This window comes from Phyllobates terribilis, unplaced genomic scaffold, assembly GCF_046119375.1.
Source record: "Phyllobates terribilis strain yellow unplaced genomic scaffold, ASM4611937v1 Scaffold_9__5_contigs__length_417890890, whole genome shotgun sequence".
Taxonomy (NCBI): Eukaryota; Metazoa; Chordata; class Amphibia; order Anura; family Dendrobatidae; genus Phyllobates; species Phyllobates terribilis.
In genome coordinates this window covers 393,071,084-393,093,206 of record NW_027362769.1, presented here as the reverse complement: position 1 = coordinate 393,093,206, position 22,123 = coordinate 393,071,084, and the positions used below count along the sequence as shown (strand labels likewise).

The window sequence follows — 22,123 nt, the reverse complement described above, 5'->3', positions numbered from 1 at the left end:
GTCAATAAAACTACAAGACACATTAACCCAAGACATCTTGGCCTTACTGCATCATTAAGATGTATAATCTCTGTATAAAAATAAGTTGACCATAAATATTTTATACAGAATATCACCAGGTTATACCAGCTGTACATGTATAGTTATATACAGAAGATACCCAGGTTATACAAGCTGTACATGTATAATTATATAACAACCACCACCCCTGACTATGGCTGACGCCAAAACGCGCGTCGGGGTAGGCGCTCCATTGTGTGTCCCCCTAGGCTCCAGACCCATATACAGGTACATATACAAACATTGTTTAAACATTGACTAAACCCTTACTTGTACTGTGGTCTGTTCCATGACAGCATAATGATTTGAATCTGCTTTCACCACCGCACTTTTCTGACATCTATGTGGTTGCTCCATGACAGCATGTTTGTCAGGCGCTGTATACGCTATGGCACTTTCCCTCACATCTTGAGGCTTCTCTTGCACTATAGCACTTTACTTACGTGCTGATGTGGGAGTCTATATTACTTGATGAACCGCATTATATACTGTGCCATATATTGATTCTATGTATTGACTCATTTATTTAAAGCATATTTACTTGTTGGTGATATATAATATGTGAGGAACACATGCTGCTTCAGCGTCTTCTTTCTGGTTATTTTCTTACCCACCCCCTTATATGTTTTTTAACTTGACTTAATAAAGATTGTTATATTTTGTATCATATTTGGCTTTTCTTTAGGTCTTTTTTGGTTCACACCTTTGTTTCTAGTGTTTCATAACCGATTGGTCAGTATAGTCCATATTACACATATACCCTGAATAGGAATCACTCACGCCCATAGTGATATACATATTATATATTCCTTCCTTCAAGATTGATTGCTTCTTCATTTCTTCATGTGTATCATTTTTGGATTTTTTTGTTTAATGTATAATTATTGTGACAGTGACTGGTATGGTATATGAGGGGAGGTATGTGTCGCACAGGTTGCTAACCTGTGTGAACTGAAACCAGTGGACTTTCTGCCAGCATGTTATATGCTGGTGGGTTAACTCACTTAAAGGGCGTGGTTTTAGGGGAATGACCTAGTGATGGGAGGGACGTCATTCCCCATACCGTCACCTCCGGGTCTGGCTGAGCATTGTTTAAATGTTCAGTCCTGTTTTTTTTTTCTTTGAGTTGTGTTTGGAGAGGCAAGGTTTGACAGACCAAGGAACCCCCTTCATGAGCAAGGTGATGAAGGAGCTATTCAGAGTCCTTCAGATTGCCCAGATTCGGACCTCAGTTTATCATCCGCAGACGGACGGCTTAGTGGAACGCTTCAATAAGACCTTAAAGGCGATGCTCAGGAAGGTTGTTGAAAAGGATGGGCGAGACTGGGACTTACTGCTCCCATTTCTGCTTTTCTCTGTCAGAGAAGTTCCTCAAGCCTCCACTGGCTTCTCTCCATTTGAGCTCCTATATGGACGGCATCCAAGAGGTCTCCTAAACATCGCCAAGGAAACTTGGGAGGCCGAGGTCACGCCCCACCAGAGCATCATCGAACATGTCGCCCAGTTACAGGAGAGAATGGCGAAGGTGATGCCCATCGTGAAGGAACATCTCCTCCAGGCGCAGGAAGCCCAGGCGAGGGTGTATAACCGGTCAGCAAGGCTGAGACAGTTCCAACCTGGGGATCGCGTCCGTGTTCTTATCTCACCGCTGAAAGTAAGTTTCTGCCCAAGTGGCAAGGCCCATATGAGGTGGTGGAGAAGCTCGGTGAAGTGAACTACAGAGTGCACCAGCCTGGCCAATGAAAGCCACACCAGGTGTACCATGTAAACCTGCTCAAGCCATGGCGAGATCGGGAACCGTGGGAACTCCTTGCCTGGGAGCCACTCCCAAAGGCAAGGTGGAAGATGTCACGATAGCGGAGACCCTTTCACCAGCCCAGAAGCAACAGTGTTGAGAATTGCTCCAGCCGAATCGGGACCTGTTCTCAGAGTTGCAGGGGCATACCCAGATGGTAGAACATGATGTGCTAACAGAGCCTCATATAACGGTGAACCTGAAGCCATACAGGATTCCTGAAGCACGCCGGGAGGTGATCTCGGCCGAAGTGAAGAGGATGTTAGACCTCGGTGTGATAGAGGAGTCAAAGAGTGGATGGTCGAGCCCCATCGTCCTCGTGCCAAAACCCAATGGAGAGTGGAGGTTTTGTAATGATTACCGCCGGCTGAATAAGGTGTCCAAGTGTGACGCGTACCCGATGCCCCGCGTCGATGAACTCATCGAGAGGCTTGGACCGGCGAGGTACATCACCACTCTGGACCTGAAGAAGGGCTACTGGCAGATCCCCATGTCTCAGGCAGACAAGGAGAAGACTGCTTTCTCAACACCTGATGGGTGCTTCCAATACACTCGGACGCCGTTCGGGCTACAGGGGGTCCCAGCCACCTTCCAGAGGGCTATGGATCTCATCCTAGCCCCACATAAGAAGTATGCCACAGCCTACCTTGAGGACATTGTAGTCTTTAGCCCAGACTGGGAAAGTCATCTACCTAAACTACAGGCCGTTCTGGATGCTCTAAGGAAGGCCGGATTTACAATAAATAAAAAAAAATGCGCCGTTGGAAAAGAGGAGGCCAAGTACTTGGGCTATGTTGTCGGCAGAGGCGAAGTAAAGCCGCAAGTTAATAAAGTGGAGGCGATCCAGACCTGGCCGAAACCGCTCTCCAAGAAGCAAGTGAGAGCATTCCTGGGAATGGTGGGATATTACCGGCGGTTTATCCCAAATTTTGCCATGATGGCCGCGCCCCTGACGGATCTCCTAAAAGGCACCAGATCAACCATGGTGAAGTGGATGGAGGAAACAGAGACTGCGTTTCAACTATTGAAGTCAGCACTGTGTAAACAGCCGGTCCTGGTCGCACCAGACTTCAAGAAAGAGTTTGTGGTCCAGACAGACGCTTCAGAGGTTGGTCTAGGAGCCGTACTCTCTCAAGAGATAAATGGAGAAGAACATCCCATTCTCTATCTGAGCCGGAAGCTTTCATTCTGCGAGAAAAACTACGCAATAGTAGAAAAAGAGTGTCTAACCATAAAATGGGCTGTAGATACACTAAGATACTACCTACTAGGCCAGAAGTTTAAGTTGGTATGAGACCATGCCCTATTGAGATGGTTGAGGGAAAAGAGGGGTAAAAATGCCAGGGTAACTAGATGGTTCCTAGCTCTTCAGGACTTCAACTTTCACGTAGAGCATAGGCCCGGGAAGTTACACGGGAACGCTGATGCCCTTTCTAGTATTCCCTGTCTGGTATCGGAAGGTGCCCAAACCCCCGGCTTTGGGCAGAGGGGGGTAATATGTGACAGAGTCACTGGCAGGATCTATGAGGGGAGGTATGTGTTACACAGGTTGCTAGCCTGTGTGAACTGAAACCAGTGGACTTTCTGCCAGCATGTTATATGCTGGAGGGTTAACTCACTTAAAGGGCGTGGTTTTAGGCGAATGACCTAGAGATGGGAGGGACGTCATTCCCCATACCTCCACCTCAGGGTGTGGCTGAGCATCCTTTAAATGTTCAGTCCTGTTTTTTTTCCTTTGAGTTGTGTTTGGAGAGGCAAGGTCTCCAGACTGGACAGCCATAGCTCAGGAGGGAGCTGAAGGCTGGACATAACTTGTGTGAGCGACCCGCACACACATATATGGACTGTGCTATAGTTTATCTTTTGTTTTGTTGTTTAGCCAAGTAAGGCTGTATTTATTTTGCTGGAGTGCAGAGCTTTATGCTGTTAATAAAGCCTGCAGAGAAAACCCGGGTTCCTGAGTCTACTTCTGGAAGTGGCCGAGCAAGTCATCCTACCACATTATATACAGAAGATGCCCAGGTTATACCAGCTGTACATATATAATTATATACAGAAGATGCCCAGCTTATACCAGTTGTACTTATATAATTATATACAGAAGATTCCCAGGTTATACCAGCTGTACATATATAATTATATACAAAAGATGCCCAGCTGTGCTTATATAATTATATACAGAAGATACCCAGGTTATACCAGCTGTACTTATATAATTATATACAGAAGATACCCAGGTTATACCAGCTGTACATATATAATTATATACAGAAGATGCCCAGCTTATACCAGCTGTACTTATATAATTATATACAGAAGATGGCCAGTTTATACCAGCTGTACTTGTATAATTATATACAGTTATACCTAGGTTATACAAGCTGTACATGTATAATTATATACAGAAGATGCCCAGCTTATACCAGCTGTACATATATGATTATATACAGGAGATGCCCAGGTTATACAAGCTGTACATATATAATTATATACAGAAGATGCCCAAGTTATACCAGCTGTACATATATAGTTATATAAAGGAGGTGCCCAGGTTATACCAGCTGTACATATATAATTATATACAGAAGATGCCCAGGTTATACCAGCTGTACATATATAATTATATGCAGGAGATACCCAGGTTATACCAGCTGTATAACGATATACAGAAGATACCCAGGTTATACCAGATGTACTTATATAATTATATACAGTTATACCCAGGTTATACAAGCTGTACATGTATAATTATATACAGAAGATGCCCAGCTTATACCAGCTATACATATATGGTTATATACAGGAGATGCCCAGGTTATACCAGCTGTACATATATAGTTATATACAGGAGGTGCCCAGGTTATACCAGCTGTACATATATAGTTATATACAGGAGGTGCCCAGGTTATACCAGCTGTACATATATAATTATATACAGAGGACGCCCAGGTTATACCAGCTGTACATATATAGTTATATACTGGAGATATCCAGGTTATACCAGCTGTACATATATAGTTATATACAGGAGGTGCCTAGGTTATACCAGCTGTACATATATAATTATATACAGGAGATGTCCAGGTTATACCAGCTGTATAGATATAATTATATACAGGAGATGCCCAGGTTATACCAGCTGTACATATATAGTTATGTACAGGAGGTGTCCAGGTTATACCGGCTGTACATATATAGTTATATACAGGAGGCGCCCAGGTTATACCAGCTGTACATATATAATTATATACAGAAGATGCCCAGGTTATACCGGCTGTACATATATAATTATATACAGAGGATGCCCAGGTTATACCAGCTGTACATATAGAATTATATACAGGAGATGCCCAGGTTATACCAGCTGTACATATATAATTATATACAGAGGATGCCCAGGTTATACCAGCTGTACATATATAGTTATATACAGGAAATGCCCAGGTTATACCAGCTGTACATATATAATTATATACAGAGGACGCCCAGGTTATACCAGCTGTACATATATAGTTATATACTGGAGATGCCCAGGTTATTACACAATGACTAAAGACGGTTGTGTCTGAAACGCATCGGCTTTTAGATTGAAAATTGTAGCTGTGATAGTTTTAATATATAATATATTTTTCTAATAGAATGTATCTGGATCTTTATAGAATATCAGGAGACAGTTCTCCGTGTCACCTCATCTCACGTTATCTACTGACAGCACTGTTATAAAGGTAAAGTTCTCTCTCAGCTGTTGACTTTTTCATCGTCATTGTCACCACCTTCCCCCTCACTGCAGGAGGATATTGTGATATTACTGCAGGTCTGTGCAGAGGTGACTGGTGAGGAGTCAGGATGATGTGTATTGCCAGGGACGGGGATCAGTGCACAGACCAGAAGCTGTCATGGATGTACCTAATCATCTGCCATTAAGTATACAGTCATGGCCAAACGTTTTGAGACTGACACAAATTATGATTTTCACATTTTGCTGCTTCAGTGTTTTTAGATCTTTTAGTCAAATATTTCTATGATTACTGATGCACAATTATTGGCATTTCAGAAGTGTTCAAAAACTATCTCAATCGGTGCCAAGTTTACCCTTTTTTTTTTCAAAACTTGTGAACTTCTGTCCTTCGCCCCAGCGGCTGGATATCGGCTTCTGGGCAGATCCTGACTGATGACCACCCGTTCTTTTCTCATCAGAGTTCGGAGGTCATCACAATTTTTGTGGTTTTGTTTGTCGCTTTTTGAGGATTGACCGCAGGTTCTCAATGTGATTGAGATCTGGGGAGTTTTCCGGTCATGGATTGAGAATGTCAATGTTTTGTTCCCCGAGCCACTTAGTTATTACTCTTGACATGGTCTCCATCATGGGAGGAAAAGAATGATTACCACATTGCTCCTGGATGATGGGTGAAGTTGCTCCTGGAGGAGGTTTAGGCCCATTGTTAATTCATGGCAGGGTTCTTCGGCAAAATTGTGAGTGAGCCCCCTCCTTGGATGAGAAGCCCCCACACATAAGTGGTCTGAGGAGGCTTTATTGCTAGAAGATACAGGACTCATGAGAGCAATCACCGTCTCTTCTCTGGTCAATCATTCTTCCACATATCCCAACAGCCTGGAGGGGCTCCATCAGAGAAGATAACTTTGCATGAAGTACAGGAATTGGACTGGAGAAGATGGGGGAAAACTTTGATCAAGCCCCTTTAGAATGTTGGGACATCTGGAAGAATGATTGTCTAGAGAAGAAAAGGTGACGCTGCCATGACTCCTGGGTCTGACAACAGTAAAGCCTCCTGAGTCCCTTCATGTGTGGGGCCTTCTCATCCATGGAGGGGTCTCACTCACAATTTTGCCGAAGAACCCTTCCATGAATTAAGAATGGGATCTAAACCGCCTCCAGGAGCCACTTTTCCAGAACAATGTGGTGATGATGTTTTTTTCAAACATGATGGAGACAGAGACAAAAGTGAGAACGAATTTTCTCGGTAAACAAAACATTGACATTTTGGGTCCATGACCAGGAAGACTCTTCAGGTCCAAGTCGCATTGAGAACCTGTGGTCAGTACTCAAAAAATGACAAGCAAAAACCCAGAAATTGTGAAACCTCGAATCACTGATGAGACAAGAACGGGCGGCCATCAGTCAGGATCTGGCCCAGAAGCCGATCTCCGGCCCCCCGGGGCGAAAGGCAGAAGTCTGGAGAATAAGGGAATATTGAGGCTTTACTGAAGCTAAAGGTTAAAAATGTATGAGATGTTTTTAATTGATACCTCAGTAATCATAGAAACATCTGGAGAACACTGTAGCAGCAAATTGTGAAAACCAAAATTTGTGTTAGTTTCAAAACCTTTGACCCACGACTGTAGTTACCATACTGATTGTGGAGAGCCGCAGATTATGGATTTGCAGTCTCACCTGGGCCCTGGTGTCCTAGGGGCCCCATTAGCCCCTTTACCTATAAAAAGCTCATGGTAATTGGGAGATACAATGCAGAATTAAATATAGTTAATGCCTTTGTAAAGGATAGATCTAAAGTTAGTAATGTCACACATATAACTGGAGAATATTCAAGGAATGTGTACAATATCCAAGATTAATGAGGAATGAGGATATCTGTAAAATACAAAAGTATCTGACTTTTAGGATTGCTACTTCCAATAAGTGGCACTAGAGTTCAAGTCCTCTTCCTCTGTGAAGAGACAATTTGCATATTTAATTTCCCACAGGAGCATTGCATGGCCTTTAAGCCTCCTTACCCTGATATGTCAGGCATGTCACACTCCATAAGGAGAAATGTTACCCCTCAGAATTCATTAGAATAAAAATCTTTCTGCCCTTTATGTGTCTTGTACCCTGCATTTTCACCAGTTTTTCCCTCTGTAAGCTTTATCTCTAATATTCTGTTGTCTCTGAGCTAGTGAGAGGAGACTGGCTGTTATGATATGTCCTAAAGCCCACAGAATAAGGATGGATTTCTGCTCTCATGTATCTGTGTGTAACATCTTCAGAAAGCACCATAGAGGACATTATAAAGTAGTACTGAGCAGTGTAGTTGTGAATCCAGCACTGGAAAAGAGATTAGAAGCAGCATAGAAGATATTATGCAGAATTTTAGAGCAGTATAACTGTGAATCCAGCACTGAGTGAATGTTAACACTTACTAGAAGAAGCAGCATGGAAGACGTTACACAGCAATATGGAGCAGTGTAGCTGTGAATCCAGCACTGGGTGAGAGATAACACTTACTAGAAGCATCATCATATTAGACTTTTTACAACAGTACGGAGAAATTTAGCTGTGAATACAGAATTGTGTGAGGATAACACTTACTAGAAGGAGCAACAGTCTAGAAGACATTTTACAGCAGTATGGAGATGTGTAGCTGTGATTCCAGCACTGGGTGAGAAACAACACTAACTAGAAACAGCAGCCTAAAAGACATTATACAGTATGGAGCAGTATGAATTCATCACTGGGTTGAAAAATAACGCTTTCTAGAAGTAGCAGCATGGAGGACATGATACAGCAGTATTGAGCAGTGAAATTCAGCACTAGGGTGAAGGAAAACACTTAGTAGATAGCAGTAGCATGGTCTTTACATATCTGTGCTGCTCCCATTCTGATTCCTCCCTCTCTCCACAGACTTCAATAGGCAGCTGTAATCTGATCCTTCAATGAGCTGACAGTCTGCTTCATAGTTTTTTAGGTTGAAGGTAGACATAAGTCCATCCAGTTCAACCTATAATCTAACATGTTGAACCAGAGGAAAGCAAAAACACCATGAGGCCAATGCCCCATATTAAGGGAAAAATTCCTTCCCAAGTCAACAAAAGGCAATCAGACGAGTTCCCTGTATCAGCGTCCCATCATAGAATCTACTACTCATCACCTGTAATATTGTATTTATCCAGAAAGGCATCCAGACCTTCCTTGTATTTTTGTAGTGAATCTACCATTACAACACCATGCGGCAGAGAGTTCCATAGTCTCACTGCTCTTACAGTAAAGAATCATTGTCGGTGATTATGAATAAACCTTCTTTCCTCCAGACACAGAGGATGCCCCTTGTCATCGTCGCAGGGCTAGATGTAAATAGATCACTAGAAAGATCTCTGCATTGCCACTTCATATATTTGTACATTGTAATAACATTGCCCCTAAGCCATTGTTATGTATGATAACTAGTGATGGGCGAGCACTAAAATGCTCGGGTGCTCGTTGCTCGGGTTGAGCACATTGGAATACTCGGGTGCTCGATCCGAGCAACAAGCCCAATGTCTAAGTCTAAGGGAAACTCCAGCATTTTTCAGGCGGCTCCCCCCAGCGGTCTGCAGAGGGCCTAAAAATTGCCAAAATCGATGGGAACAGTGCTCAAATGACATGGGAACAGCATGGGGAAGACCCCTGTAAGCATCTCTGACTCCCAGATCACTGCTGTCAACAACGTGGTCAGAGGTATTACGCCACTTTTACGGACTCAAAATAAAACATACAAAAACGAAACCAAAATGGATTTTCCTGGAAAATATGTTAAGGAACATCCTTTCCAGGGTAATGACTTGTATATAAGGCAAAATAGATAACCAAAAACAAAAATACTCCTCCACACCTTGGGCTATGTTCACACGTAGCGTTTTTGATGCGTTTTTGCACTTTTGCATTGCTTTCAACCAAGACAAATACATTCATCAGGAAATGTCATTTTAACATTTTACAAACTTATCTGGCCATGTGGTGTGTGACACATCATCAGACACATGCATACAGTGCTGAAAAGACATGGGAACAGCATGGGGAAGACCCCTGGAAGCATCTCTGACTCCCAGGTCACTGCCTAAAAGTGTGCCCATCAGAAGTGATCCTTGGCGCATGTGAAGATGCCTCCCGCCATGCACCTGTCGTTGCAGACTTGCAACAATCACCGTCCACGTCCTTGTCCCAGTGCAGCGTTCAGTTGTCCCTACCCCATTCCTTGGAATGCAAGCGCAAGTATGCAGCCAGCCACTCACCCACCCACAGGCTGCAATACTATACTGACAAATTTTTGACTGCTGCTGGCACTTGAAATGTGGCCTTTTAGGCTCGTGGAGGTGGAAGCTTTTCACATCCTCATGCCGGCAGCGGCTGGGTGTCCATACTCGGTCCCCAGCCGCCACTGTTTCTCCCGGTGTCGTCTACGCCTTCCACAAGCGTGGGTCCCACAACATTACCCATGCCCTCCCCAGTGCATTTACTGGGAAGGACCGCCTAACCACAAACACGTGGACAGGTGAATGTGGCCATGGACGGTACGGAGCCAGTTCACAGCTTTTTTTGCTGAGTTGTATTTCACCACAGCCATATTCTTTACCTCGGTGTAAGGACTTGGAAAACCATATCTACCCAGCTGTCATTTCTCCCAGGAAGTCCTCTAAAGCTATTTTCGCTTTAAATGTGGCCTTTTAGTCTCGTGGAGGCGGAAGCTTTTCACAACCTCATGTCGGCGTCGGCTGGGAGTCCATACTCAGTCCCCAGCCAACTCTGTTTCTCCCGGTGTCGTCTCCGCCTTCCACAAGCGCTGGTCCCACAACATTACCCGTGCCCTCCCCAGTGCACTTACTGGGAAGGACCGCCTAACCACAAACACGTGGACAGGTAAATGTGGCCGGGGACGGTACGGAGCCAGTCCACGGCTTTTTTTGCTGAGTTGTATTTCAACACAGCCATATTCTTTAGCTCGGTGAAAGGACTTGGGAAACCATATCTACCCAGCTGTCATTTCTCCCAGGAAGTCCTCTAAAGTTGTTTTCACTTGAAATGTGGACTTTTAGACTCGTGGAGGCGGAAGCTTTTCACAACCTCATGCCGGCGTCGGCCGGGTGTCCGTACTCAGTCCCCAGCCGACTCTGTTTCTCCCGGTGTCGTCTCCGCCTTCCACAAGCGCGGGTCCCACAACATTACCTGTGCCCTCCCCAGTGCACTTACTGGGAAGGACCGCCTAACCACAAACACGTGGACAGGTGAATGGGGACGGTACGGAGCCAGTCCACAGCTTTTTTTGCTGAGTTGTATTTCACCACAGCCATATTCTTTAGCTTGGTGAAAGGACTGGCATAGAGGGAAACCATATCTACTCCAGATGTCATATCTCCCAGGAAGTCCTCTAAAGCTGCTTTCACTTGAAATGTGGCCTTTTAGGCTCGTGGAGGCGGAAGCTTTTCACAACCTCATGCCTCATGTCCATACTCGGTCCCCAGCCGCCACTATTTATCCCAGTGTTGTCTCCGCCTTCTACAAGCGCGAGTCCCTGAACATTATTGCTGGTACTTTTCTGTGGGAATTTGCTTGCCTCCTACCAGCCTGGAATATTTCCAGTAAACTATGGTACGACGCCATGGTATTAGCACTGCCCCCAGTACCAGTAGCGAAACCATCCCCAATTTCCTTCTCAGGAATTTTATTTGGTAGACTGAGTGGCTGCCCAAATGCATTAGTTTCTCACAAAGGAGCTGAAGATAGAGTGGCAGTAGGTTCAAGTTTCTCCAGCCTGTTAGATATTAGAGGGTGAACGGCAGCACATTGGATCAGTGGTTAGCACTGAAGACTTGCAGCGCTGGGATCCTGGGTTCAAATCCCAGCAAGGACAACATCTGCAAGGGTTTTGTACGTTCTCCCCGTGTTTGCGTGGGTTTCCACCTCAGTAAAAAAGCAGCCTTAGAGTGTCCGGGAACCTTCCCACACACTTTTCTTAGCCAGGACTGCTTCTCGGTAGGGTTGGATGATCCCAGAGAATCCCAGAGAATCCTCTGGTGTGCCCTGGCTTCTACATCAGGAGAGTTCATGATAGCGCTAACTTTGCAGCTGCTATGGGGCTTTTGAGCGGGGGAGAAAGGTTAGCCTTCAGAATCAAATCCTCTGGTGGGCACAATGTTTTTCAATCTGAAACAGCTTCTCAGTGGGAGTTGTATTTCACCACAGCCTTATTCTTTAGCTCGGTGAAAGGACTGGCATAGAGGGAAACCGTATCTACCCCGACTGTCATTTCTCCATCACCAGGTTCCGCCCATTGTCACACACGACCATGCCTGGCTGTATGTTCAGCGGTGAGAGCCACAGATCAGGCTGCTGTGTTACAGCTTTCAACAACTCTGCAGCGCTGGGAGGTTTGTCACCTAAGCATTAAGCATGTTATCTTCAGCACAGCCTGTTGCCGCTTGGCCAAGGCAGTGCTGCAGTGCTGTCAGCTTGTGACTGATGTGGTCATTTCGGAGATGGAGGAGGAGGTGCAGAAGCTGAACAATGTGATTACATTGAGGTTGCATTGGCGACTCTGTTTTTATACTGAATAAAGATCCTACTGTTTTGTTTTTTTTTTTACGTTATTTTTTAAGGCAAATGCATTCACCGGGAAATGTCACTTTAACATTTTACAACCTTATCTGGCAATGTGGTTTGTGACACATCATCAGACACATCCTGTTTCATTTATGATGGAGGGACTCTGAAAGACACGTAGAGCAGGGCCACAGTAACAAGTACGACATGTTCCCATTAGAAAGGAGAGAGTCTGCTATACAGTTATAGGGTATGCAGTGAGTCCAACGGCTGACCAAATTTAGGAAAAAGCCCACTAAGAAATTAAAGACACACAGAGCAGGGCAACAGTAACGAAAAATTCCCATTAGAAATTAGAGAGTCTGCTATACAGTTATAGGGTATGCAGTGAGTCCAACGGCTGACCAAATTTGTGAAAAACCCCACTAAGAATTTAAAGACACATAGAGCAGGGCCACAGTAACAAGTACGATATGTTCCCATTAGGCTGTGTGCCCACGATGCGTTTTTTAAGCGTTTCCGCAGCGGCAAAAAGGCTGCAGAAACGCTTAAAAAACACTTGGTAGAAGGTCTGCCATGTTCCCCAATGATAATCCGCATGTGCTGTGCACATGCTGCGGAAATTTACGCTGCGGATTATCATTGTGGAAAAAACCGCAGCACTACCAATTATTTTGCGGAAGCGTGGTGTTTTCGCCACCATTGACTTGCATTGAATCGCATGGATTCCGCATCACTACATCTGTAGATGTGCATTCCATGCGTATCAATGTGCGGATGGTACCCGGGTGTGGAGGACAGGAGACTCTCCTCCGGACCCGGGTACCATAGTACCTGTAAAAAAAAAAAATAAAAAAAAAAATATTATATTTATCTTCTGATAGCCCCCGCTCCGCTCGTCCTCCCTTGCCGGCAGCTCGCGACGGACTGAAGGACCTGCGCTGACGTCATAGTCATGTGACGGCAGGTCCTTCAGTGTACCGCGAGCTGCCGGCAAGCCAGGACGGAGCGAAGCAAGACTGCGGGGGCCATCAGAAGGTAAGTATAGATTTATTTTTTAATTTTTAAACTTTCTTTACGGTCACACTATATAAATCCATGCCGTTTGCATGGATTTATATAGTGTGACCAAGTTGACAAGCTCTAAAGAGCACCAAACATGCAGGGAGGGGACCCGAGCTCCCTCCGAGCAACCCCGGAAATACTTGGCGAGCGCTAAGCATCTCGAGGAGTGAGATGCTCGGGTGAGCATCGAGCAGTAGCGAGCATGCTCGCTCATCACTAATGATAACCTGTCTTGGTATTGCTAGTCACCCATTCCCTTAACTTTGGTCGCTCTTCTCTGCACCCGCTCTAGTTCAGCTATGTCCTTCTTATTCCCAGGAGTCAATAAATGTACCCAGTATTCTAAGTGTGGTCACACTAGTGACTTATATAGAGACAAAACTATGCTTTTGTCATGAGCATCTCTGCCTCTTTTAATGCATCCCGTTATTTTATTTGCTTTGGCAGCAGCTCCCTGGCATTGGTCACTAAATATGAATTTGCCATTCATCCACTTCTTTTTCAGTGACCAATTTACCCAGTGTTTAACAATTTAGTACATAATTTATACATTTTATTTCCTCTGCCCAAATGCATGGGCTTATATTTATCTACATTAAACTTCAATTACCATTTCTTAGCCCAAGCCCCCAGCTTACATAAATCCTTCTGTAAGATTAAACTATCCTCCTTTGTGTTAACTACCTTGCAGAGTTTAGTATCATCTGCAAATAATAAATATGTATTAAGGAAGAGGGCCCAATTCTGACCCCTGTGGTACCCCACTGTTAATGGTGACCCAATCCAAGTGTGTTCCACTAATAACCACTCTTTGTTTCCTATCACTAAGCCAATTGTTAAACCAGTTACACATATTTTCCTCTAGTCTCACTACTATTTTATGTACCAACCTTTTATGTGGCACTGTATAAAATGTCCAGATAGACAACATCCACTGCGTTTCCCAGGTCCAGTCTGGAACTTACCTCCTTACTGATGCTGATCAGATGAGTCTGAAAAGACCCATCCCTCATAAACCCATGTTGATGTTGGGTCATGAGGTTATTTTTATTGAGATACTCCAGGACAACGTCTCTTAGAAAATCCTTCAGGATTTTACCCACAGTAGAGGTTACATTTATGGGCCTATAATTTCCTGGTGATTTTGAGGCAGCGCTGTACATCCTGCTGGGTTAAGTAGGTGACATTTAATGGAGAATTTTTGGTCTCTGTAAATTAACAGTTCAGTGATAGCTCTCGTCCAGCCGCGTCTCCGTTATCCCAAGAGTATCATAATTTGCTTACAATATTACCATTTCTAATTTGCTGATGAAGCTACTGGTGTAAGTATATATACATTTGTTGTTTTAATTAAGACGGATTTTAGCTGTTTTTCAGAGTGATGAGTTTAGGAGGTGGGGGAGACAAAGTGGCTCTTAAGAGGAGTTTAGGAGGTGGGGGAGACAAAGTGGCTCTTAAGTGGAGAAAGAAGCAGTTGTCTTTTATAAGATATATTACAAGGTTTCTTACATTTCTTGTACTATTGTTTTATGCAAAAAAATCGTTGAAACGACATTGACCATTAAGGTAAAAGTTGTAATTTATGAAAGATATATAAATTTATATATAAGGTGATGATGTCGTCACAAGATTTAACATACAAACATGATTTTACTCTTGGAAAATAACCCTAATTTAACAATTGTAAGAGATGATGAGGGTTGTAACTGGATGTATCTCTGTACAGAACAAGAAAAGTCTTGTGTATGTATATGACAAGAAAGATTCAGTGTCTTCCAATCCTACCTTTCCTCAGGGCCGGCAGCCATCTTGTGGGCAGGGCCAGTATTCATGAGGCACCACTAGGGGTGTACAAACTTTTGCATTTAGTCTTTCATACAGCGAATAGTTATATTTATTACAAAAAAAGATATAAAATTCTAAAAAAGAATATCTGAATCTAAAAATCGGAATATACAAGCGGTAGGAACAAGGTGATTTTATGGTCCTAGAAGTGGAAGGTCAGGTCGGTGCCAGCCATCTCTTTCTTATAATATTCATCAAATAACTCATTTTGAGCCACTGTAAAATAGCTCTTCCAGTCTCCGGGGGTTCCTGGAGAGAAGAAAATACAAGATTAATGACTATTGTGACGAGAGCTAGTTACCCCATCTGCAGATGTCCAATCTTCTTCTGCAGGCCCCTGACATGGAAAGGCTTTTCTTACACTGGGATATATAAAATATGACTATCGCACAGTGTCTCCAAGATGAACTTAACTTTTATTCTCACAAGCAGGTTTTATAGGGAATCACACAGGCTATTTTTAGGACCCATTGTTCTCATCAGATAATACCCACAGTAGGCTCCCAGACAGCAGTTATGCAACAACCCATTAATCAGCACATTGTCTGTTTGCCACTGCTAAGTGAGCACAGGAAGGTGGGGGCCAGGAGTGCTTCGGTCACATTACAGAATGTCCAACAATATGCGATCCACCATATTCACCCCACTTTATAACATTATGTCCCATTAGCTGCATAGGCGCTATGACAACCCCCATGTGGCAAAATCTTGGAGTACGGGGTTGATCCGTCACAACTATAACATGTGTAATGCTGATGGACAAAGTCCTTCAGATTGTACTCTGATGTCATCGTACCTTTCCGCATGAAGGGTGAGATGGTGTGGTCCATGACAGTGGAAGGGATCGTGGAGTAGTTGGCCATATGGTTTTCTTTCATGGCCTTGAAGGTGGTGCTCTGGTGGATTTTCTCCAGAATGTCTTCAGATAGATCTTTCCCTAAGAACTTCATCACTTTCCTGATTTCACGTTTTGGGTCCTAAATAGAGGTTTACAAGTTCTGATCATCCTAACATACCCGGTGTTGATAGGCCTTCGTAAATATGTTGTCCAGTAAGTTAGACATGAGCCAAATTGCATTAGTGGATCTCCACCATTGTGGGCAGTGTACGCGCTCCCATACTAGAGCAGTTAGTCCCTTATCAATGTTAGCAATTCAAAAATAAGCCAATATGAAAATTGGTGCATGTAATAAGTATTCTCCTCACCTCTTTCATGTCCTCATAGAAGAGATAGAGGATGTCTCTCTGTTGTCTCATCTTCCACCAGTCCTTAACATGATCGCCCCATGATCCAAAAGAAACTAAAGAAGGCAAGAAGGAAAGGAACATTATTAAAATGGTATCCTCCTTGACTCCAAAGTTTAAAACTTGCAGTAGGAACTAGGAGAGGGAGCTGTTTAGACACAAGCTTAAAAAAAGGAGCTTTGCAAAGTAGGACATAACCCTTACTATAATCTCTTTAGACTTAATTGAATTCTCCTGAAGCCCAAAAACGGATGAGAAGAGTTGATCACCAACACCTGGACTCCTCAGAAGAAAGAGTCAATCGGTTTCTGAGCTGTGCCACTGTTTAAGGAGTTTTAGGGAAGCTTTTTCAGTAGGATGTAGAGGATTCCTTGTTATTAGGAAACTTGTGAGTTGTCTGTGGCTAGAAGCCAACAGATAATGTATATAGATCATATATTTACCTTGGCCTTTGATGAAATTTTGTAGAAATTCTTCAAATGTCCCCGGATCTGGGTGCACAACAGCCATGTGGTAGAAATGATAATATGACACCAACACATCTTTAGGATTTCGGGCGACATAAATCACCTGTGGGAAAAAGACAAAATATATATATATATATATCGATGTCCCTTGTGAGCTTGATAATAGAGAGAGTGACTATGGTAGAGAGAAATTCAGTGGACCAAATTCATATAAAGGAGATGTTAAAAATATCCCAAAAACAACACTGACTGATAGAAGAAAGATGATGCAGGCTGCACTGTAAGAGATACGCCTGAATGGAGGATGCATATGAGGAGCCAAGCTCTGCGGAAGGAAAACTAGACCTAGACTCATAAACTAAACAAAGGAGCAAAAGATATAACCTTATGTATAAAGCAGGTGGACCAGTCAAGAAAGAACTATAATGAGGAGCCAAGCTCTACGTAAGGAAGACTAAAGCTAGACATATAGAGAACTAAGACAACGGAACAAAAGATGGACCTAGCCATATAGCAGGAGGAATAACCCTGTATATAAAGTAGATGGACCACACAAGAAGGATATCCAGATGGACCTGGATGTAGGATGTATATGAGAAACCAATCTCTACAAAAAAAAAAACTAAACCTAGACATATAAAGAGACACGATAAAGGAACAAAAGATGGACCTAGCCATATAGCAGGAGACATGACCCTATATAAAGTAGATGGACCACACAAGAAGGATAGAGGATTTATACGAGAAGTCAAGCTCAACGGAAAGAAAACTAGACTTCGACATATAGAGAGACAAGGCAATGGAGTAAAAAAATGAACCTAGCCATTTAGCAAGAGGAATAACCCCATATAAAAAGTAGATGGACCACATAAGAAGGCTATCCAGATCAACCTAGATGTAGGACTTATAAGAAGAACCAAGCGCTACAAAAGGAAAACTAGACATATAAAGAGACAAGACAATGGAGTAAAAGATGTACATAGCCATTTAGCAAGAGACATAATCTTATATAAAAAGTAGATGGACCACACAAGAAGGCTATGCAGTAGATGGACCATACAAGAAGGCTATGCAGTAGATGGACCACACAAGAAGGCTATGCAGTAGATGGACCACACAAGAAGGCTATGCAGTAGATGGACTACACGAGAAGGCTATGCAGTAGATGGACCACACGAGAAGGCTTTGCAGTAGATGGACCACACAAGAAGGCTATGCAGTAGATGGACCACACAAGAAGGCTATGCAATAGATGGACCACACAGGAAGGCTATGCAGTAGATGGAACACACGAGAAGGCTATGCAGTTGATGGACCACACAAGAAGGCTATGCAATAGATGGACCACACAGGAAGGCTATGCAGTAGATGGAACACACAAGAAGGCTATGCAGTAGATGGACCACACAAGAAAGCTATGCAGTAGATGGACCACACAAGAAGGCTATGCAGTAGATGGACCACACAAGAAGGCTATGCAATAGATGGACCACACAGGAAGGCTATGCAGTAGATGGACCACACAAGAAGGCTATGCAGTAGATGGACTACACGAGAAGGCTATGCAGTAGATGGACCACACAAGAAGGCTATGCAGTAGATGGACCACACAAGAAGGCTATGCAGTAGATGACCACACAGGAAGGCTATGCAGTAGATGGACCACACAAGAAGGCTATGCAGTTGATGGACCACACAAGAAGGCTATGCAGTAGATGGACCACACAAGAAGGCTATGCAGTAGATGGAACACACAAGAAGGCTATGCAGTAGATGGACCACACAAGAAGGCTATGCAGTAGATGGACCACACAAGAAGGCTATGCAGTAGATGGACCACACAAGAAGGCTATGCAGTTGATGGACCACACAAGAAGGCTATGCAGTAGATGGACCACACAAGAAGGCTATGCAGTAGATGGACCACACAAGAAGGCTATGCAGTAGATGGAACACACAAGAAGGCTATGCAGTAGATGGACCACACAAGAAGGCTATGCAGTAGATGGACCACACAAGAAGGCTATGCAATAGATGGACTACACAGGAAGGCTATGCAGTAGATGGAACACACAAGAAGGCTATGCAGTTGATGGACCACACAAGAAGGCTATGCAGTAGATGGACCACACAAGAAGGCTATGCAATAGATGGACCACACAGGAAGGCTATGCAGTAGATGGACCACACAAGCAGGCTATGCAGTAGATGGACCACACAAGAAGGCTATGCAGTAGATGGACCACACAAGAAGGCTATGCATTAGATGGACCACACAAGAAGGCTATGCATTAGATGGACCACACAAGAAGGCTATGCAGTAGATGGACCACACAAGAAGGCTATGCAGTAGATGGACCACACAAGAAGGCTATGCAGTAGATGGACTACATGAGAAGGCTATGCAGTAGATGGACTACACGAGAAGGCTATGCAGTAGATGGAACACACAAGAAGGCTATGCAGTAGATGGACTACACAAGAAGGCTATGCAGTAGATGGACTACATGAGAAGGCTATGCAGTAGATGGACCACACAAGAAGGCTATGCAGTAGATGGACTACACGAGAAGGCTATGCAGTAGATGGACTACATGAGAAGGCTATGCAGTAGATGGACCACACAAGGAGGCTATGCAGTAGATGGACCACACAAGAAGGCTATGCAGTAGATGGACCACACAAGATGGCTATGCAGTAGATGGACCACACAAGAAGGCTATGCAGTAGATGGACCACACAAGAAGGCTATGCAGTAGATGGACCACACGAGAAGGCTATGCAGTAGATGGACCACACGAGACGGCTATGCAGTAGATGGACCACACAAGAAGGCTATGCAGTAGATGGACCACACAAGAAGGCTATGCAGTAGATGGACCAGGTTAAAGAACCTAACTCTACAAGAGATGGAGTTGAACCTATGAAGAAAAGAGAGGACCAAACTCCACAGCACATGAAGTATAATCCTGGTGGTGACATTACATAGCAAAGTCTGAAAAAGACAGGACATTATGGAACATAGTTATATCAAGTTCTTCTATAGCATCAGAGCTACATTGAGAAATGAAAGACCAGACAGATGAGAAGAACAAGCTCTTATCACCCACCAAGCTCCGTAATGAGTCCATATCATACAGTACTTCCAATACCTTGCAGTTCTTTTCCCAGAAGCTGTCAGGCAAGAGCTGCACGGGTAAATGAGATTTGACCAGACGGGGAGGCTCCCTCGTATTAAGGATCTCTGTGCCTGAGAAAGAGACGGCAAGTTACATGACATGAACCTCAGATCATAAATGAGGCAGGTGTAGCACAGGTACGGTCGCCGCTGCATTGCTTACCAAAGGGCATGTTGGGCACTGCAAATTCCAGAAAGGGCACCCGCTCGAATATGGCTCCACGTTGGCATTTCTTAGTGTCTCCATTATGTAGAATTAAGTCTACAATTTCACTGATCCAGGTGGTACCTAGGAAGCAGCAACAGAACTCAGAGGGGAAAGGGACCATCTAGGCCGCCTCAGGCTCCACGCCATAGACGCAACCTCTGCACCCAGTTATTCTAAACAGAAATGTCAATGGTCTCACCAGATTTAGGGTAGGTGTCTATCACCAGGTCTCCTTCTCCTGCCTGAAAGCGTTGCACGTTTTCCCAATTATCTGCAAAATATCCCACGACGGGAATCCCACTCACCAGTCTTAGCGGTGTGCGGGTAGTCATATCTGGAGGTTTATTAGCCCAGGAGGACGAGGTACAGTATTTAGCTATAATAACAAATTGATGGCATCTTTGTAAAAGAGGTGGAGGACCAACGTCAAGAGCGACTAGGAAAAGTAAGAGTTAACCAGTTGGTTAAATCTGTGTATGATGTTGAGAAACTTTACCGTTCTTATCTCTTTCTGATCAGAATTTACAAGATTGTTTGTCCTGATGAAGCAGAGTACCTTTATTACTACCTCATCGGCATCCAGAGCTGCATTCACAATTCTTCTGGCTGCCATTCTGATTGTGAATTCTGAATGCAGCTCTGTATAGGGTATAGATATTATTTATCAATCATATATCCATACTATGTTAGTATAGTCAGTATTTGATTGTGCACTTGTCACTTTACAACTGACTCATTTTTTTCCATGTATAAACTCTACTGTCAGAATTCTGTAGTACAATTCACAAGGCCATAATCGTGGCTAAATATGGAATATATGTGTGTTCATCTCCATATTCTTTAGCAGCACTGTTTAAGTTGTATATGATAAAGATATATGATTAAAATGACTCCCTTTGCGGGACTTGTTTCAGTGCCCGTAGTCATGTTCTGTAGTTAAAATCTGCGCCTGTTCTTGAGATATTAACACTTTTGTATGCTGCTCGTTGCCTTGGAGACCGACCACCGCTGCTAATATCTCAAGAACGGCCGAAAAATTGTAATAAGAAGTAAGATTTCACTAATTTATGTTCAAAAGAACACAAAAATACGTGAATTTATCATTATTATCTAAGGCTGCAGTGCCCTCTGTGTCTCGTTGCAGCACCCTGATAAATCATTGATGGATTACCTTTGGCAAATTTATTGTCAGCGTTGCACATTCTAGGACAAGATTATAAATTGCGAAAAAAAAAAATACATCTATGGTATATATAATTAAGGTTACAATAGTGCTAAATCACCTGGTGCTAAAACAGACATAAAGTTGACTTATTAATTGGAACCTACCTGAGAGATGGCAGAGACAGACAGACACAGCCTGGCAGAGCGAGGAGTCATAGGGGTTTCTGAGGTAGGAGGTAAGACACGGGCATTAAAAGAATAACCAAGAGGCGGGCGCTGGCCTGATGCCAATGACCGGGCAATGTTAACCGCTCAATATCAACCTCATGTAACCTCTTTTTATGTACAAGATGTTTCTGTATTAGAAGAAGGTGAAAAGTGAAAAAAAAAATTATGTTATCCAGAGGTGTCACCAGGATTAGCTACAACAGCTCCGCAGTCCGTATCACACAGGAAAGGATTAGATAGACGGCTCAGCTGACAGTATCACACAGGATAGGATTAGATACACGGCTCAGCAGACCGTATCACACAGGATAGGATTAGATACACGGCTCAGCAGACCGTATCACACAGGATAGGATTAGATACACGGCTCAGCAGACCGTATCACACAGGATAGGATTAGATACACGGCTCAGCAGACAGTATCACACAGGAGAGGATTAGATACACGGCTCAGCAGACAGTATCACACAGGAGAGGATTAGATACACGGCTCAGCAGACAGTGTCACACAGGAGAGGATGAGATACACGGCTCAGCAGACAGTATCACACAGGAT

At 43.7% G+C, this 22,123-nt stretch overlaps 1 protein-coding gene across 2 annotated transcripts; it reads right to left on the bottom strand.

Moving 5' to 3' along the window:
* Positions 1-14,786: 14,786 nt before the first annotated feature.
* LOC141162544 (sulfotransferase 1C2-like) lies at positions 14,787-21,650 on the bottom strand. 2 transcript variants are annotated; one of them, XM_073648753.1, is made up of 8 exons: positions 21,505-21,650; positions 20,375-20,551; positions 20,131-20,256; positions 19,942-20,039; positions 16,766-16,892; positions 16,284-16,378; positions 15,874-16,054; positions 14,787-15,326 (listed from the first exon to the last, which is right to left on the bottom strand). In XM_073648753.1, the coding sequence occupies exons 2-8, from the start codon at positions 20,505-20,507 to the stop codon at positions 15,220-15,222; spliced, it is 867 nt and encodes a 288-aa protein (XP_073504854.1). In that variant the 5' UTR covers positions 20,508-20,551; positions 21,505-21,650; the 3' UTR covers positions 14,787-15,219. The 2 variants fall into 2 exon arrangements, with proteins under 2 accessions (XP_073504854.1, XP_073504855.1); XM_073648754.1 differs by having other exon boundaries at positions 20,375-20,611; positions 21,505-21,602.
* Between the last annotated feature and the right edge of the window lie 473 nt (positions 21,651-22,123).